The following is a 19,527-nucleotide window of genomic DNA, read 5'->3' on the forward strand; positions in this document are numbered from 1 at the left end:
GCAGAAGACAGAAACATGGAGAGACACGACATGCAGGGTGAGGTTGAATGTTTATTTAGGGGGTTATGGAAGAGGAGGGGTGAAGGGGGGACAGAGGGAGAGAGAGAGAGAGAGAGAGAGAGAGAGAGAGAGAGAGAGAGAAGAAGAAGAAGGAGGAGGAGGAGGAGGAGGAGGAGGAGGAGGAGAAAGAGAGAAAAGGGGGAAGCAGAGAAGTGGGGAGAGAGGCAGAAGCAAAGCTGCCTCTCCAAGAGGAAGATGGAAAAGAGAGCGAGCTCAGGCGGAAGCTGAAGATCAGCCTGCCTCAGCGGATGGGGAGGGGAATGGGTGTGGCTTGTCTCTTAAAGGGACCAAAACCATAACAGTAATCCCCGTACTCAGGAGGCTGAGGCAGAGGAAGGATAGATTGCAGGCAGCCTGGCCTCGTACTCAGAGATCTGCCTCCCTTGTATTGTGATTAAAGGTGTGTGCCACAACCTCAGGGCCCAAAGAATGTTGTTTATAGTCCAGCCTCGCTGTCCACAGCCATAGTATAAAGCTGTGCAAGGTATTCTGTTCTCATCACTAAAACTGGGCACCTTCTCTTTTCTGCAGCCTGTTACTTTCCTTTCCCATGCTCTGAGTTCCCAGCATCAGGGGAGCTGATGGGAAATCATAGATTGTTGTACAGGAATTTGGCAACTGTGTGCGATGATGTCAGAGCTGCCACGCCCTGCTTCTTGAGCTGCCTGCTCCCAGGCTGCACTGCTACACTTGTGGACGTCCTGGCTAGTGGGTCGAGCACTGACCTGAGTTAGCCCAGCCGGGTGGTATCACTTCCTGCAAGTCCCTTTACTTTTCAGGTGGGGATTTCCCCTTTGTTCACTGAGCCCCAGCATCTCTGTGTGAGTGAGAGTGAAGAAGCAGCCCACACACACATCAGCCTGTATTTATGTGATACTGATTTTAATTCCTCGTTCCAGGCTCGCTATCATGGATCCTCTTCGGGAAGCAAATGGCACCTTTGCCTTAAACCTTTTGAAAATCCTGGGTGAAGACAGCTCTAAAAATGTGTTTTTCTCACCCATGAGCATCTCCTCATCCCTGGCCATGGTGTTCATGGGGGCAAAGGGAAACACTGCAAGCCAGATGATTCAGGTAGGCAGCACTGTTTCTCAGCAGCTAAATACCATGGAGTATCAGTTGAGCTGGTCCTCCACATTCCATGGTGGTCTTGCAGATGACATAGGGGTGTTACTGGAGGGTTGATGGGAGAGCATGTTACCCCTGCTGGAACCCTAGATATAGCATCCTGATCCACTGATGGTGACTGTGTATGTGTCAAGGGTTAACTTGGGGCAAAAGTACCAAAGGCATTGCACCAAGACTCCCATGACCTCCACTGTCTGCTGTGGTCCCCAAGGATCTCAGCTCTCCTACAGATAAGGGCTCCTCTTAGGATCTTGATGTTTATTCCAAATGGGGTCAGCCTTTTCTGGCAGAGCAGGGCTAGAGCCATTGAGTCTCTTGTTGGTGCAGTGCTTTCTCAGCAGATGTATATGAATTGCAGAGACAGGCTGCTCCAGAATAAGGTGGGGAGACAGTGAGGGATAAGCAGAGGGGTATTAGTCAGCTAGGGCTGTGTAACAAATACTACAGATGGGGTGGCTCAAGTAACATAGAACATTTTCTTATAGTTCTAGAGGCTGAATTCTAAAAATCATGGAGTAGGAAATCTTGTTTACTGTGGATTGTAAATGGCATCTTTGTTTTCCCTGGATGTTTAGCTCATGGTTTCCTTTTCTTATAGGAACACAAGTCAGATTGGATTTAGCTCACTCCGATGATTTCCTTTGTCCCTATAAAGGCTTAGCTCCAAATATGGTCATATCCTGAGGAACTGGGTGTCAGATGTCACTATGCCAGTTTGGGGGATACATTCAGCCCATGGGGAAGGACACATTGCAGTCTCTAAACTGTAGCAGTTCTGAACCACAGCAAAGTGTATGTGCCTAGTCTCCTGTATGCCAAGGTTGGGAATATCTTGATTCATCCCAACTTGTGTTTGAAGGGACTCTTTCCTAATCCATGATCACCCTGGGCTATGATTTTACATCCTGGATTAGTTCTTCACAGCATTCTTCTGATTTTACAAGACAAATTTGTTTGTTTCTTCCTCAGCCTTCCTCCTTACTGGCAAGAGTTAGGGCGTGGAGGCTTGCCTTCAGTTTACACCTCTCCTTCTCTTTTAATTCCAAGCTATTACAGCCACTGTAGGCAGTTTACCTGTTTCCTAGGGGAGCAAGCTGAAGTTATTTGCTTAGCGTTTTCAGAGGCTTCGAAGGTCTATGGAATTGTATCTAAGGTCTGGCACCCAGGTGCTCACTGTTGGCTGGGTCTTGCTTCTCTTTCAAGCTGCTCTATGTGGTACAGTTACTCCAGGATGTTCCAGGTGGCCTCCTGCAGGATGGCTTGGATTTCCTTCCACCATGGTGCCTGGAAATAAGATTATAAATGTGGCAGCTGCCAGGCCTTTTAAAGCCCCAGCCTGGAACAGGGTCCCTCTCCTACATTCTGTTGGGCAGACAGTGCTGGGTCCAGTCCAGACTCTAGAGCAGGGAGGACACAGCGTGATCTGAGGTCAGAACGGACTGCACTTAGCAGGTCTGGCTGGTAGCTGTGGTTGAAGCCAGAGCACAGTTAGTGGACACGAAGAGCTGAGCTTGTGAAGGGTCGTTTCTGCTCAGACCAGGGCTGACAGGGTACAAGGGAGGACCCTGGGGAGGGAACAGTCTAGGTACTTTCATCTTCAATTGTGTGGTTCTTTGAGTGGCAGGAAGGATCTATAAGGTTTTGAGGATGGGTTTAGTGTTGACTCATTCTCTATAGCTGGTCCTGCTGAGTTGTGTTTTAATCTGTTGATTTCAGGCACTCTCTTTGGATAAATGCAGTGGCAATGGAGGTGGAGATGTCCACCAGGGCTTCCAGTCACTTCTCACCGAAGTGAACAAGACTGGCACACAGTACTTGCTCAAAACAGCCAACAGGATCTTTGGGGAAAAGACTTTTGGTATCTTGGCAGTAAGTATGTGGTATTAAGAGACGGCAGGCTGGAGTTATCCCCTAGCTAATACCTAGACTTCTACACACTCACATGCATTCCTGCAACAACTGTTCATGTACCCATATGAAATGCACATTTATTTGCCACATATAATCACACAAATAAAAAATAAAAATAGTTCCCTCAACTGGGAATTAAATATGGAGTGATGAGCTGTTTGATATAAATATTGAGATACAATGTATATGTTATAATATATTATAAAATATAATGTATAATATATTATATATATATAAATCACAACATAGAATACATGTAATTATATTGTCATATAATTATATTATATATTTGTATATTATAGAATATACATCTGTATGTTATCTAAAATTACATATTTTATAAAATTATAAATACTATGTATACGTATAACATATAAATATATCAATATATTCCATATACACTGTCAACACAGAGGGAGTTTCAGCCCATTTACACTGTATAGAGTTTTCTGTTGCAACAACACGGCAGAATGTGGTAGGTCATCAATGTCATTGTCATTTTACATAATATATCAGCAAATGGCTTGAGCTTCTGTTTGTCTTCTGGTTCTGGTGTTTGGTTCCCTTTAAGACCTTGTGCTTGCCAGGCTGGTCCTCCACCTCCGTGGTGAACCACTGAACCCCATCCCAGCATGCACTGTGAATTGCTCTCTCCCTGAAAATGACCTTCCTAAGATGGTGACTAGGGTCACATAGCTGTTCAAATTCCATAACAAGAAGTAAAATAAATTAAAACGAAATATTCAGTTTTATAGCTTCCATGGTCATTCCCTTGTGTTCTGTGGCTTTAGGTGACACTATTTCAAATGATGCACTTTTGTATTTCTGTTAACATTGAAAACTGCGGTAGAAGGTCCAGCCTGTGCACAGTGCAGAGATGCTGTAGCTCTCGTGGGGTTAAGCCTCACTCCGCCTATGTGGTGGACTATGAGAGTGACAGCCGTATAAGTGCTGCATCTGAGCATCTTCCCAGATACCTCCTTGAGCCTTGACTATTATTACCTCAAGGATCCATCTGTTCCTGACATTTTTACTGATACCCGTTCCACCACCTCACTTTGTTCAGAAACTAAAATTAAAGAGAGCTGGGAAGTGAGAAGTTGGTGTATGGTTACTTTCCTATTGCTGCCACAAAACACCATGGCCAAGGTAACTTACAAAAGAATTCAGGCTTATTGTTTCAGGAGGTGAGAGTCTGTCACCGTTATGGCAGGAAGCATGACAGCAGCCAGGCAGGCACCATGCTGGAGCAGCCGAGAGGGCATCTCTCAAAACTGCAAGAAGGCAGAGAGAGCCCGCTGGAATGGAGCTAGCCTTTTTGTTTGTTTGTTTGTTTGAAGACAGGGTTTCTCTGGGTAAACCTGACTGTCCAGAAACTGGAGCTACTCTTTTTTTTTTGGTTTTTCGAGACAGGTTTCTCTGTAGCTTTGGAGCCTGTCCTGGAACTAGCTCTTGTAGACCAGGCTGGTCTCGAACTCACAGAGATCCACCTGCCTCTGCCTCCCAAGTGCTGGGATTAAAGGCGTGCGCCACCACCACCCCGCCACGGAGCTAGTCTTTTTAAACCTCAGAGCCTGCTCCCAGTGGCATACCTTCTCCAACAAGGCCACACCTCCTAATTTTTCCCAAACATTTTCACCTACTGAGGAGTTAGTATTCAAATACATGAGCCTGTGGGGGCTATTCTCATTCAAACCACCACAGCTGGGTTCTTTCCTCATATTTATTTGTAAATTACCATTCATTTTGCTTTTCTACTTTTGTGCATCAAGGAAGAAGGTTGTCGGTGCTGATCACTTTTGTGGCTGTGTAATCACGTTGCTCTGTCTCAGTCTTTTAAAGATTCCTGCCGCAAGTTCTACGGAGCAGAGATGGAAGAGCTGGACTTTAAGGGTGATACAGAGCAGTCCCGACGGCACATCAACACCTGGGTTGCCAAAAAGACAGAAGGTGAACACAGAGTTGTTCTGTTCTGTTTGTTTTCAGAGCTGGGACTTGAATCCAGGGCCCTGAGCATGCTCAGCAGGACCTCTGTCCCTCAGACCCTATTAACCATTTTAGTGTGTTGTAAAAATCACACTTATTTATCTATTGATCTTGTGGTGTGTGTGTGTGTGTGTGTGTGTGTGTGTGTGTGTGTGTGTTTGTGGAGGTCAGAGGACAACCCACAGGAATGTTTCTCTCCTTCTACCTTGTGGATTTCTGGGGATTTTATGTGGGTCTTCAGACTTGATGGAAAGTACCTTCACCTGCCAAGCCACCTGTCTTGCCCTGATATGCCTTGAGTAGTTTTCTTGTTAGCCCCTTCACAAAAGCAGCAGATAAAAACAGGAATGACTTTTTGTTCTTTAAGTCACACTCCTGTTTCTGCTTCTTCTCCTTCTTGCCACGCTAGGGGTTGAACCCAGAGCTCTGCACACACTAAGCAAACATTCTACAATTGGTCCACTTCTTCAGTAATTTTCTACTACAACTCCTTTTGCCTTGAGAACTTTTTATAACACCTAGAGGGTATATGTATGTATGTATATATGTATATGCATAGATGATCATTTATTGGTACTAGATCTATAGAAATTTATTTTAAAGCAATTTCATCTATATACATACACTTTTTTATTTATTAAAGATGAAATAAAACTTGTATGCTAATGAGATGGATATGTTTATCTGATACAACCTAATCCAAAGATATTAATCTGATATACTTACATACTGAGAATGAAAGCAGGAACATATTGAGTCTGTTTTTCACAACGAAGCCATTCTGTCTCTATAAGATGAGGAAACATTGACTGTAGATCACAAATGCTGCGTTCCTAACACGATGGTTTCCAATATGATGTTTTGTGCAGTGTTTGTGGGTCCTGCGCTTTGTAGTGTGACTATGATGTCGCATGTGGTTCAAAGTGCTCATGTATGCTCGGGACCGAGACCACGGGGACGTGGTGCGAAGCAGGGTGGGAGCCACCGCCAGAAGCGCTTTAGGTGCATCAGGCACTGGAGTTTGGATGGAGCTTTGGCGGCTACAGACTCAGAAGGCTTTAACTGTTCAAGTTTGGCTACTGACCCCACATTCAGTCTCAAGTAGGTCACACCCACAGTTTAAGAAGCTTTCCTCTAACTGTTGCACATTTTGTAAATCTGCTTCTTAAATATTGCCAGGGTCTGACAGCTTGCACACCGTTTCCTGCGTTTAGAAAAGTACCTGTACTTTCTCTCAATGTTTAATACATCTCTTCCAGAGCCACCCAGTCTCCTGTCTTTCCTTTTCTACCTCCCTCCCTTCTTATCTCCCCCATTGTTGTTACTGTTATGATTTTCACAAGCAAAGTGCAGAAGGCTTGTGCTGCAGCTCCTCCCTGTCTGGGGCTGTCGGTGTCCTACGGTTTTTCTGCATCATTCCAGATGCTTGGCCCCACCCCCATTTGAACGTCTGGTTGTAGCCTGTGCTTTATATTTGTAGGGCATATTTTATAAAAACTCTTTCACTTTAAATTTATTTTTTAAATGGATACAGAATATTATATAAACTTGTGGGGCTTCTGTGTGATTTTTTTTTAATACACGTACTCTGTAATGTTAAGATCAGGATAAATACATCTGTTGCTTCATTTATATATTCATACATATTTATTTATTTTGTTTTCTGAGGCAGGGTTTCTCTGTGTAACAATCCCGGCTGTCCTGGAACTAGCTATGAAGACCAGGCTAACCTCGAACTCAGTGAGATTCACCTGCCTCTGCCTCTGCCTCTGCCACAGCCTCCTAAGTGCTGGAATTAAAGGCGAGCGTCACCACCACCTGGCTATATATATAGTTTTTATTTATCTATATGAATGTGTGTCTCTGAATGTATGCCAATGTGTGTAGGTGCCTGCTGAGGCCAGAAGGCGGTGTTAGATTACCTGGAACTGGACTTACTGACATTTGGGAGCTATCCATTGTGGATGCTCAGAACTCTTAACTGCTGAGTCATCTCTCCAGCCCTACTTCAACAATTTTAAAAATATGAACTTATAACCATTCTGTCGTAGAATGGCCTGTTGACTCCTTTAAGCTGCAGACACCAATCATCCCTTTCATGTTGCACCTGTTGACCTGTTGGCATCTACTATGGTCATTCAAAGAGTGAAGTTGTTCTTCCCAGAATAGTTTGCTGTTTTTTACTTTAGCCAATTCTTTTAGTTAACTGGCTTGTTAATCCTTCCTTTCAGATAAAATTAAAGAGATGCTAGATCAGGATATGGTGAAACCAAACACTGTTCTGGTCCTTGTAAATGCCATCTACTTCAAAGGAAACTGGGAGAAGCAGTTTGACAAAGAGGACACCCGGGAGATGCCTTTCAAAGTCTCCAAGGTAAACAGTGCAGTAACAGAGGAGACTCGAGGGCAAGGTCCCCTGTTCACACTGGCTTCTGAAACACAAGGAGGCTGCCTCATGTAGCCCATGCCCCTCATGTCTCTGGGCAGCTCCTCAGCTAGAGCTCCCTCTCTCATCTTTGTGGCCTTTCTCTTCCCCTTTCCTTCTGCATGTTGTCACTGGTCTGCAGTCTACATGGCCCTGCTTCTGTCACTGACCATGGTGTCACTGGCAGCTGCTGAGGCCAAACCTGATGTCAGAGCTCTGCCGTGTACTTGAAACAGTCTATCACATGACTCTGGAGATAGGAAGGTCTGAACTCCAGATGTGCTGTCTCTTCGTGACCCTGAAAGCAGCGCATTCCTGGAGATCCCTTCAGTGGTGCACAGTCCTTTCTTTTCCGTGTGTCTTCCTAGAAGTGCTGTCTCATGTCTTCTCCCTCCTTCAGAGGACCACAGCTCCACCTGGTGCCACAAAACATTGCAGTGGGAAAATCACCATTCTCACCCTGCTGGAAAAACAGCAGAGTTCAGACAACTGTCTAATGAATGACTGGCTCATGGTCGGTGCTCAGTAAACACTTAAGCAGCGTGTGAAACTCAGTCTTCCTCTGATGGGAGAAGCACGGAATTACAGACAAGCGCACAAAAGGAGGTGTTTGCAGGATATTATTGATTGATGGCCGAGCATCTTTCTATCACTAATTCACTTTTTTCATATGTGGTCTTTAGTTTAGTTTTGGTTTTTCTTTCACACATACTCCTAGGCCAAAGTCCAGATTAATTGCATGATGTTCTAGATCATTCACCAGCCCTTAGATCTCCCATGCAAATTGGATTTCAATCTTCAGTTTCTTCAGTAATGCATTTTATTTCAAACTTTATTCTTCAATGACATTTTTGCTCTGACAAACTATTTTGTTCTCTTTGCTACTAATCATTGATTTATGTTAGCACTTCTTTCAACTGTGAGCAACAGAAACCCCAGATCATTGTAGCTGAACTTACACAAGTTAATCATTTACTAAGAGGGCAGGAGATGGACAGATCCTGTAATGGCTGTGCACTGGGGTGATGCTTCTGGAAACTGGTTCTCTGTTCTTGCTCTGCCATCCTTGACATGGGCTTGTTCCCTCATGCTTCCAAGATGGCTTAGACTCTAACTTTATAGTCCAGGGAAAGGACAGAGATGGGGATCTAATAACTTCTCCCCCTGAGTCATCTCCTGGATATTGTATAAATGGAACTGTTTAATGTTGCTTCTGCTAAGTGCAGGATTGTGAAGTCATCTGTCTTGTCTTCTTGTCTCACCAGTAGAGAAAGACTGGGCTCTGTCTGCCATGAGTGTTACTGGAATCTGTGGTGTGCGTGTGGCAGGCCTTCCAAAGACATAGAATTTGAGGTGATCTGGGCTTGCATTTTAATTCCATATTTCCGAATGGTATGCAACTTATACACACAATTAGTGAAGCATTAACTTGCTAAGATTGGGTCTTTCCGTATTGCATGATTAGAGGCTTTGGATCCTGGAGGTATGTGGGGAGAAACTGTCCAAAGCAGAGTTTAGCACTCCGTATACCAAATCCAACCCGCAACCATTTTCCTAGACAGACTTTTATGTTACACATTTAGCCTTATCCATTTATAAATGACTAATTGTGACAGAAAGTGTGTGAGCCGCAGAACCAAACAAGAGTGCATGAATTGTGGTCAATTATGGATAAAGTATGCTGATTTGGGGTCAAGGGCATGAATGAGAAGAAGGGTAGCAAATCGCTTGGCTCAGGGCTAGTTCAGGGAGACATGATACACTGATCACAGAACAGGACTACAGAAATGTGTTTCATTTGCTCAGAATGGTGTGCTGTACCAGAGAAGTGGGACTGCAAAGGGTCATGCTTGTCACAAGACATTCTAGACTTAAACCATAGAGGGATCAGAAACCAAGAAGGATTGTTGAATAGGGTGTGTTCCACGGCTGGCATTATGTTGACAACTATAGTTATTTTCTGGCAAGGTGTTCATCTTGCCTGGCACTTAGTGTTGTTGCTAGTTGGTTTGCTACTTATGTAATCAGCAGATGTTGCTTGAGATCCTACTGTGTAGCAGGCATTAACTGGTTGTGTGTGCTGCCCTCATGAGGCTAAGTTTTCCGGGAGGAGGAAACTTTGATAGAAGCATTGGTAACAACACAGTGGTTGGTGGAAGGGCTCTAAAGACATACAAAGGAGGTGACACACAGGATGCTGTGTTTGGGGTGTGGCTGAAGAAGAGTGCTACAGAGGAAACCTTCACTGGGAAGATGGTATGTGAGCAGACACCAGGATGTAGGTCTCTTCCGGGTTCTCAGGAAGAGTTCATGGATTAGAAGTAACCCCATCACTAAAGCGGAGCAGGGATGAGAGAACATGATAGGAGGTCAATAGAAGAGAAAGCAGGAGGCTCTTAATGCGATTCCAGATAGGTTAGGGTTTTGCTCCTGCTAGAGCCGCACCGCACAAGGGTGTCCGGCTAGAGTGATGTGGTCTGACTTGCACTGTGCTGGGAATTATGACTGAGGTGCTGAGGTCATCACAGTATCCTAGGGGTATGCTGATGGCAGTAGGGGCTAAAAAAACAAGTCAGATTATGATTATATTTCAAAGAAGGAGCCAGTATTATTTATTATTGAGTTAATGAAGGATGTGAGAGGCAGGCAGAAGTCAAGGACATACAATGATTTTAGCAAGAGAAAGGATACAGAATGGTTTTGGCAATGGGAAAGAGCATTGCCGTCAACTAGGACAAGCAAAATTGTATGGAGAACAAATTTGCAAAGGAATATAAGTTCAGACCTATGCCTGTGGTGGGGGCTTTGTTTGTATCAGACTGAAAGAGTCAAAGTGACTGTAAAATGTGATTTTCCAGAGTTCAGGGGGACTCTCGGCATAGACAGCACAGTGATTTGGAAATTATGTTCAATATCATGAGGCTAAATGAGTTCCCCCAAGAGAAAAAAGTAATGGGCTAGGATATCTCAGGCGTTTGGAGAGTGGGTCATTCAGCTCTCTGACACTACAACTAATACAGAGAGAATCAACATAGCCCAGTTGATAATTCCTTTCTAGGGTACATCTCAGTGGTCTGAACAACCATCCTCTAGGCTCCACCTCTTAAAGATTCCTTCGCTTTCAAAAGCTCCACTCTGAGAATCAAGTCTTGAAAAATGGGTCTTTAGGGACATGTAAAATCTGAACTGTACCAAAAGTTGAGGGACTGACAGAATGTTCTAGGAGTCTATCCAAGAAAATGCTTCCAGGGACTGTGACTATCTTCCCCTGTTGGATTTGCCCAGTTTGACTTGTTTCAACTTGGTATTTATCCACCCTTTACAGAATGAGGAGAAACTTGTGCAAATGATGTTTAAGAAGTCTACTTTTAAGATGACCTATGTGGAAGAGATATCCACCAAAATTCTGTTAATTCCCTATGCTGGCAATGAGCTGAACATGATCATCATGCTTCCAGATGAACACATTGACTTGAGAATGGTAAGGAGCCTTCGTGGAGCTATAAGAGAAAAATTGAGTGGCATTTATGTTTCTATTGCAGGAGCTCTCCTAGGCTCCCATGACCATGCTTTTATCTTCCATTCTTTTTTGAGGCTGGGGTGGAACTCAGAGCTTGGAGCCTGCTTGACAAACAGTCACCATTGAGCTGAACTCTACCTCTTCCAGTTACTATATTAACTTAAAGCCACATGTCCCTGGGCAGTGTAGAGCCTCCCCATCGTCTCAAGTGCCCCGGGTGACAGCATTGTCCTAAAGTGTCCAACTCTCTTCTAGGTGGAAAAGGAAATAACTTATGAGAAATTCATAGAGTGGACGAGGCTGGACAAGATGCAAGAACAAAAGGTGGAGGTTTTCCTTCCACGGTTTAAACTGGAGGAGAATTATGACATGAAGGACTTCCTGTGCAAGCTGGGCATGACGGATGCCTTTGAGGACAGGGCAGACTTTTCTGGAATATCTTCCAAGCAAGGCTTGTCTCTGTCCAAGGTTGTGCATAAGTCCTCTATGGAGGTCAATGAGGAGGGCACAGAGGCTGCGGCTGCTACAGCTGCTGTTTTCATTCTGGGGTCACCATTGTACACTCCCCGCTTCTGTGCCGACCACCCCTTCCTCTTCTTCATTCAGCACGTTAAGACCAATGGGATTCTGTTCTGTGGCCGGTTCTCCTCTCCATGAAGAAAAGGTGTTCCTGTCAGTCTTTTACCTGTTCTCCATGGTTTGCCTGTGATTTAATGACCTCATCAAGTACAATGACAATTTTGAAATAAAGGGCTTTATGACACCTCACCTTCAGAACTGTGTGCCTATCTCGTGGGAGGGCTTTTTCTGGTTTTGCACTTCCGTGGGTTTGTGGCATTGCAGGCTACAGAGCTCATCCCTGCTGGCGGGCCTCATGGCTTTCTTCTGTCAGCCATGTATCCTGACACAAGAGAAGTGGTGTCTTCATCTCTTCACCACTAGCTACATTGAAATCTCATCTCACTTTAGTGAGAGAATACATGCAGTGCAGGTCTCTTGGGGAAGGGGCCATGAGGACAGCCTCAGACAGTGTCTGTAGGCAGCTCAGGTTCCAAACTGGGGCAAGGAGAGGCACAGTGCTGGGACTCAGCTCAGGGAGCAAAGCTCCCCTTTCCCTCTGTTTCTGTTCTGGACATGGGGCGTGTCACAAATCTGTGCAGGCAGATGCACTCCTACTCACGTTACCCCTGCAACCAACTTCCCCTAAGCCCATGTTTTAGGATCTCTTAAACTAAGAGAGCTTCTCAGGTGATGAAACCCCACCTAAAGGAACTAGTCATTTTGGCAGGAGTGGAGACAGGAGTTGAGTGGACTTGGATTGGCTTTTTTAGTGGCTGAATTACTCTTGGGACTAGACCATATCTCAATGTTCCTTGAGGCCTTCAGGACCAGGGTGATTCCCTTGCCTCAAAAGGATTCCTTAACTTCTGTGTCCTTCACATGCTTGTGGCAGCCCAGGGCAAGGGTGAGTATGGGTGTACTTCCTGGCCCTGGACGTGGAATGATTCATCTGTCAACTAGTCAAGGACAGTAGAAGATGCAGCCAATTGACTAAAACAAGTGACTTTAGAAAGCCGGTCTCCGAGGCCTGGCTGCTATGGAAGGGCACATGGACTGGATTTCCTAATTACTACTTCTCTTGGGTCTGCTTATTGGCATAATTCTTTTTGTTTCTTGCTTCTTTAGCCTTCTGGGATGGAAGTATGCCTCATATGACAGGGTGTTAAGCTCCAAATGTGGTCCCAAGAACATCAACTATTGCCATCAGCATCAGTTCCTATGTGACACTTGGAAAACTTCTAGAGGTCTTATAGTGTCGACTTTGACAACCATCCCTCCCCCTTTCAAATGCAGCTCATGCCTTTTATGCCTCCAGATCCTACCTCCCTATGACAGACCAACAATGCCACCCAGGCCTGTTTCTCCCCCTATCTTAAACCCCATCTCAGCTCTAGAGAAGAAGACTTTAATCTCTTGTCAGTCATTTCCCTTGTGACTCTGCCAGGGGGAAATCTAAAAACAGAAAGGCCAAGAATAAAACAAAAATCCCCACCCTTTAACAATTACAACCTGTCTGCTTGGGGACTGACTCAGAAACATGCGATGTCTTATCAGCGAGCATAAGTCCCCAATACACATGGGGCCTCATTCAAGTGATCAGGAAGACGAAGGCTACTGTAAATGCTTATCAGGATGACGAGCTGGATGCTTCCTGTCTACCCAGATATGATTTCACACAAATGACCCGTAAGATAAGACCAAGTAACTTCCCCCAGCAGATATGAAAATACCAAAAAACAAAACAGAAAGACCTGTCTCAGGGGCATAATTTTCTCTGAGAATTTGCTTTCTTTTTTTCTGTGTTTCCTGTAATGTACATTCTTTTAAAATGTTTATATCTAATCTGGTAATACTCTTATGTGAAAACCAAATTTTGCAAAGCATCGGATGGTCATGTAGAATCACAGATATGGAGAGGCACCCTACTGCGACCTTGTCTGAGTCTTACCTGACAGACATCTCATTGTCAGGTTGTCTGACCTAGGAAGCTCAATAACATCAAAGGGGGTGTTGTTAGTGTTGGTACCATCTAATCCTGCTCCCCTTCCTTCCCTTTCTTCCTGCCTGGGTACCAGGAGCTATGTAGTGTTATTTCTTTAGGAGGATTGTTGTTATCTAGGCTCTGGACCTCCCTTGTTTTGGTCACCTGCCCTTTGTTTATTCTGAATTGGTTAACTAAGGATCCAAATCTGATATATATATATATATATACATATATATATATATATATATATATGTATATATATATATATATTTACTTTGGTCTATTTTCAAAATATCTGGCTTAAGGCATCTAGTTTGTTTGTTTGCTTTGAAAACATTTTGGTCTAGACATTTGGTTTGGCCTAAGCATATTCGTTTGTTTGCTTTTGGATCTCTAAAAGCATTTGTTTGTTTTGTGTTTTTCTTTCACTGTTGGAACTTTGAAGAAATTTTAGTTTCAGTTTACTTTGTCTTTGAACTATTTTGACTTATTGTCATTTTGCCGTTGTCCTCGGACACTGCTCCTCAAACGTCCAGTTCTGCATTTTTCTGCTGCTTCTCTTGTGATCCTAGGGATTTTTATGAGCACCTTATGGAAAGATACTGAAGATAAGAGGCACTTGTTCCTTCACACCCAAAAGTGTGGATGTGATGGGCGAGGGAAACACTCCATGACATGCCACAACTTCATAGGGAACCTAACTAATATATCCTGGTTTTGGGTCAGAAGGCCCCGCATTGGCTAGCCCAGGATGGCACACGAGTGATGGGTTTCAGGCTTGAGCCTCTTCAACTTTGTGTAAATGTGCTGCATAATCCTGGGACCCAGTGGGAGAAGAGGGTCTTAGGATAAAAGCTGAGAAAGTCAATCCCAAAGGCAGTACATAAAACTGACTTGACGCAAAGTTCATAGTCAACAAAGATGGACAATTTAAAAAAAAAAATTAGAGATTTGCATGTCATCTATCTATCTATCTATCTATCTATCTATCTATGGAATAAGGGACAACTTTTGTGTTGCCTTCCCAATATTTCTGGTGAATTAAGCATTGTTGGTGAGTCTCCCTGTATGGCCTTCACTGATCCATACTGTTAAACCTGAGTTCTGTGCCCTTTGCTTCTGGTTCTTTTTTTTTTTTTCCTAACCAGAAACTCCCTAAAGATTGAGGGCTACAGTCACCTGCTGTGGAATAACCCTCTTGTACACTGTAAAGATCTGTCACTCCAACTGGCGGGGAATATAGGGGGCCAAGCAAGCCAAGGAAGATGGGAAGGAGAAGGGCAGAGTCAGGAGTCACCAGCCAGACACAGAGGGAGAAGGAGATGAACTTGCCATGTTAATAAAGGTATGGCCATATGGCAGAGCATAATGAAGGAAAAGTTAAAATGTAAGAGCTAGTTAATAATAAACATGAGTTATTGGTCAAGCATTTATAAGTAATATTAAGTCTCAGAGTGGTTATTTGGGAATTGGCGGGTGGGAGAGAAACATCTGCTTCTAGATACTAAACTTAGAAATTTTCTTGACCCATCTATACTCTGCTCCTATGTGGTAAGCATATGTTTTTTTTTGGGGGGGGACATCTTTATAAAACCTGATCCATCCCATATGACTGGTCTACTTGAGTATCAAACTTTTGAAACAATGAACCCTAGCAATGTGAGAATTTTCTCAGGAATCTATGATGGGAGGAGGAAGCACCAGCTGGGAATGGGGAGATATCATAGCTGTTATTGTACAAGCAAATTACAGTTAATAGCAACAGTTTTCAGAGTCAGTAGCCCTGTTGGCTTTGCCAGGCAGAATTCCTCCCTCTGAGAATAATTTCTCAGGTGGATTGACACCTGAATTATCAATTGCTATAAACTATAATTGTGTCATGGCCCACAGCAGGTCATGATAAATGCTCCCAACATCACTGAATGACCAAAACCCACCCACCCCACCTCTTGAGAATGTGGGTGTCATGTTCTTAAAATCACTTCCTATTGTTTGGGGTCAACAACGTCTTTAGGGGACCCTGAGAAAATTGAGATAATCCTTAAGTCCTGGGCGAGCTAGCTGTATTATTTGTTATCTAACTCATGTGTGATGGGAAAGGGAAGAAACTTCCTGAAGTTCTGGCTGGAGCAGTCTGTGAGGTTGAATCATCTTAGCTGACTGCTTTGAAGTTGCTGTGGATGCATCTTTTTATTCTGGAAACTGCAACAAAGAAATTCTGAGAGGATGGGTCATCCAGGCTATTTGTCTTCATTGGTGTATGGTCACTTGAAAAAAATACACAAACTTTTGAAGGTAACATATACATCTGCATTAACACAGGCGTGGACTATGCGGCATGCACAGATCAGTTTAAGATGATTTTTCTGTTCTGTATTTGAGAAGGTAAAAGGCCTCTCAACTTTGTAAGTCCATTTTGGACTGCAAAAGCAAACTGTAATATAAATCTGCATCCATGTCACATGAAAGAATGGCATGTAATAAGTCACAAGGGCTCTGTAGCCAACAAGATTTATCTTGTTTTTTCCAGTATCAGCTGTTTCCATGTGGAGGGATCCGCATATATGTCACCTGTCTTGCAGGTTTTCAGTCAAGATTTTCAGGAGGTCTCTCCCAGTCAAATCTGATCTTTATTAATTTTGAAGAAATCCGTAGCTTTTTGTTTTCTGTGGAAACAAAGCATAACCTCTCCCCCAGTGCACATTTCCTGCTCAAGTGCTCAGCTGCACCACAGGGCTTCTTAAGGAGCTACACCTTGTATACCAGGAGCACCGGGGCTGCTTGAGGGACTGCTGCAGTTATTAGGAAGCCCTGTCTGGTTCCATATTTGAAACTTTTTTTTTTTTTGGTTTTTCGAGACAGGGTTTCTCTGTAGCTTTGGTGCCTGTCCTGGAACTAGTTCTTGCAGACCAGGCTGGCCTCGAACTCCCAGAGATCCGCCTGCCTCTGCCTCCCAAGTGCTGGGATTAAAGGCGTGCGCCACCACCGCCCGGCTCATATTTGGAACTTTTTCAGCTTTCTTAGACCATATGTTGATATGCATGGCCCCCATGTTGGCCGCCAGTTCCCAAATGACACAGAGACTTTTTACTAATTATGAAGGATTGGCCTTAGCTTAGGCTTGTTCTCAATTAGTTCTTAGAACTTAAATTAACCCTTTTATATCAATCTACATTCTGTCACATTGCTCATTACCTCTCCTTCATACTGTATGCTCAACTCCCTCTGTATCTCCATAACAAATCTCTCCCTCTCTGATTCTTCCCCCGAGTTCCTCTCTCTCCCCAGAAATCCTCCCTATCTTTGCCTGCCTAGTTATTTGGTGTTCAGATCGTTATTAAAGCAGTCAGAATAAAATAATGACACATTTTTACAGTGTGATCAAATATCCCACAACAAGTCTGTCCTTAAGATTGAAAGACAACTGACTCCAAGAACAAAGAATTTTAGTTTTATCGTTTTACTAGGTGAACCACCTAAAATGCTGTGTTTGGTTTTTATCCAAATGCTGTTTATATTCTTTCTGAATTTCAGTAAAACTTTGGCTAACCAGACAAACACTACCATACCAACAGGAGGAATCCTTTACAAAGAATTAACCATTTTAGTACATTCTTGCTAAATAACAAATATTTAAACCAATTTGTAAAATTTACCTTATTACACAAAACTTTCATTGTTTCTGTCATCTTTGGTTCTCCAGATTACTGACCAACAAGACTGATGGCATTAATTGTCAAAATTGGCTAATGGAGCCGGGCGATGGTGGCGCACGCCTTTAATCCCAGCACTCGGGAGGCAGAGGCAGGCGGATCTCTGTGAGTTCGAGGCCAGCCTGGTCTACAAGAGCTAGTTCCAGGACAGGAACCAAAAGCTACAGAGAAACCCTGCCTCGAAAAATCCAAAAAAAAAAAAAAAAATTGGCTAATGGTTTCAGCTCCTTAACCCAAGACACTTCCATTAGTGCCTTTAAGATCTACCGCATCTCAAAAACACCCATTAGCTTCTAAAAAAAAAGTACTAAATATTTCATAAAAATCAAGTATCCACCATCTCTATTAAAAAGAGACATCTACTACTGTAAGGGACTTGAAAATATGGCAACAATTTAGAAGTGGTTATAGGTTCTTTCCACAGTGAGCTTCTGAGAAAGGAGAAACTAAAGACATAAAAGCTCAGAACCAGATGATTTCACATACTGGAAAAAGACATCATATCAAAGACTTCTCTTACTTAGAGAGAAAATACTTTATGAGATGCCCCTGACCAACTCCTACACTATCAGACTTTAGAAAATAAACTCGTAATTTTTATGTTTAAAGATTAGTTATTCTATATTTTGAGATTATAATATAATCATATTACTTTCCTTTTCTGTTTCTCCCTCCAAACCCTCCAATCTACCCCTCCCTGCCCTCTTCCAGATTCAGCACCTCCTTTTTCTTAATTGTTGTTGTTGTTGTTGTTGTTGTTGTGTGTGTGTGTATTTCTAAATACATAAATACCACTTGCTCAGTCTGTATAATGTTACCTGTGTGTATGTTTTCAGGGCTGACCATTTAGTATTGGATAACCAACGTTGTGTTTTTCTCTGGGGAAGACTATTTCTTCCACTTTCAGAATTTCTTGGTTGTCTGAAGTCTTTTGTGTGTGTGTAGGGTAAAGACCTCATAGACTTTCCCCTGTTTAGATTAATATTTTTAATTGAAATTGTGTGTGTGTGTGTGTGTGTGTGTGTGTGTGTGTAGTTTTTCAAGACATGGTTTCTCTGTGTAACAGCCCTGACTGTCCTAGAACTTGCTTTGTAGACCAGGCTGGCCTCAAAATCACAGAGATCCACCTGCCTTTGCCTCACAAGTGCTGGTGTTAAAGGACTGCACCACCACTGCCCAGCTTTTAATTGAATTTTTATTACATTTATTTATGCACTCTGTGGGGTGTGTGTGTGTGTGTGTGTGTGTGTGTGTGTGTGTGTGTGAACATGCACACACTCGTGTCATTAGATAATGCATATGTGAAAGTCAGAGCACTACTTTCAGGAGACAGTCATCTCTTTCTACGGTGTGGATTATAGCGCTCAAATTCAGGTTATCAAGCTTGGTGGCAAACACCTTTATCAACTGAGCAATCTCAGCAGCCCTAGGTTCCTATTTCTTACCTTTGTACCAACTTTTCTGAGGACATCATCTAGGTTGTGTGACATTTATCTCCAACTGCAATGACCTTAAGTACCCAAGTAGCTATGCAAAACACACCTTGTTTAAGTTGCTTTCCTGTATCTGTGATGGAATATCCTAACAAAAAGAGAGTTAGTGTGTGTGTGTGTGTGTGTGTGTGTGTGTGTGTGTGTGTGTGTGTGTGTGAGAGAGAGAGAGAGAGAGAGAGAGAGAGAGAGAGAGAGAACAGGAAGTGGGGTCACTGTTCTTTCATGTTTCTGGCTAATTCAAGAAACTAAATTGAAATATAGAATAGACCTCTTGGCTGAACAAACTCCTGATTGCCTTTCCCATTCTCTTAGCTTCTGTTATACATTTCTGTTGTTTTCAAATCTGCTCTGTATCTTTCTTTGACCTTCCCCTTTATTGAGCCTTTTTTTCTTGACTATAGGACTTTAAGTTCTAGATGGTGTTGCAAGATATTTGATTGCACTGTGAAATCTTGAGACTTTGTTAATAAAACCGTCGTTGGATCAGGAAGTAGAGCCAGTGACTAGTTGACAGGAGTTATTCATAGAGAGAAAGAAGGAGCCAGGAATATGGATAGAGAGTTGCACAGGAAGGAATAGGGAGGGACATAGTAATTCCCATTCTTTTTTGGTTTGGGACAAGTAGGAAGATGGTCTCTTGCTAAGTCTCTGGCCAAAAGGAAGATCAGCTGGTTTCTTTTGGGTTTATCTTATCTAGCTGATATAGCAGGTTTTTTACCCCCAACAGCTGTCTCCTGAGTCTTTAT

At 43.2% G+C, this 19,527-nt stretch overlaps 1 protein-coding gene across 1 annotated transcript; it reads left to right on the forward strand.

Moving 5' to 3' along the window:
- The first annotated feature begins 847 nt into the window (after window positions 1–847).
- LOC121434072 (serpin B6-like) lies at window positions 848–11,748 on the forward strand. Its single transcript, XM_041632870.1, has 6 exons — window positions 848–1,134; window positions 2,905–3,057; window positions 4,932–5,049; window positions 7,317–7,459; window positions 10,836–10,991; window positions 11,286–11,748. The coding sequence occupies exons 1-6, from the start codon at window positions 970–972 to the stop codon at window positions 11,685–11,687; spliced, it is 1,137 nt and encodes a 378-aa protein (XP_041488804.1). The 5' UTR covers window positions 848–969; the 3' UTR covers window positions 11,688–11,748.
- The last annotated feature ends 7,779 nt before the right edge of the window (window positions 11,749–19,527 follow it).

This window comes from Microtus oregoni, unplaced genomic scaffold (assembly GCF_018167655.1).
Source record: "Microtus oregoni isolate MIOR12 unplaced genomic scaffold, Mior012 000042F_ref0000377, whole genome shotgun sequence".
Lineage (NCBI taxonomy): Eukaryota > Metazoa > Chordata > Mammalia > Rodentia > Cricetidae > Microtus > Microtus oregoni.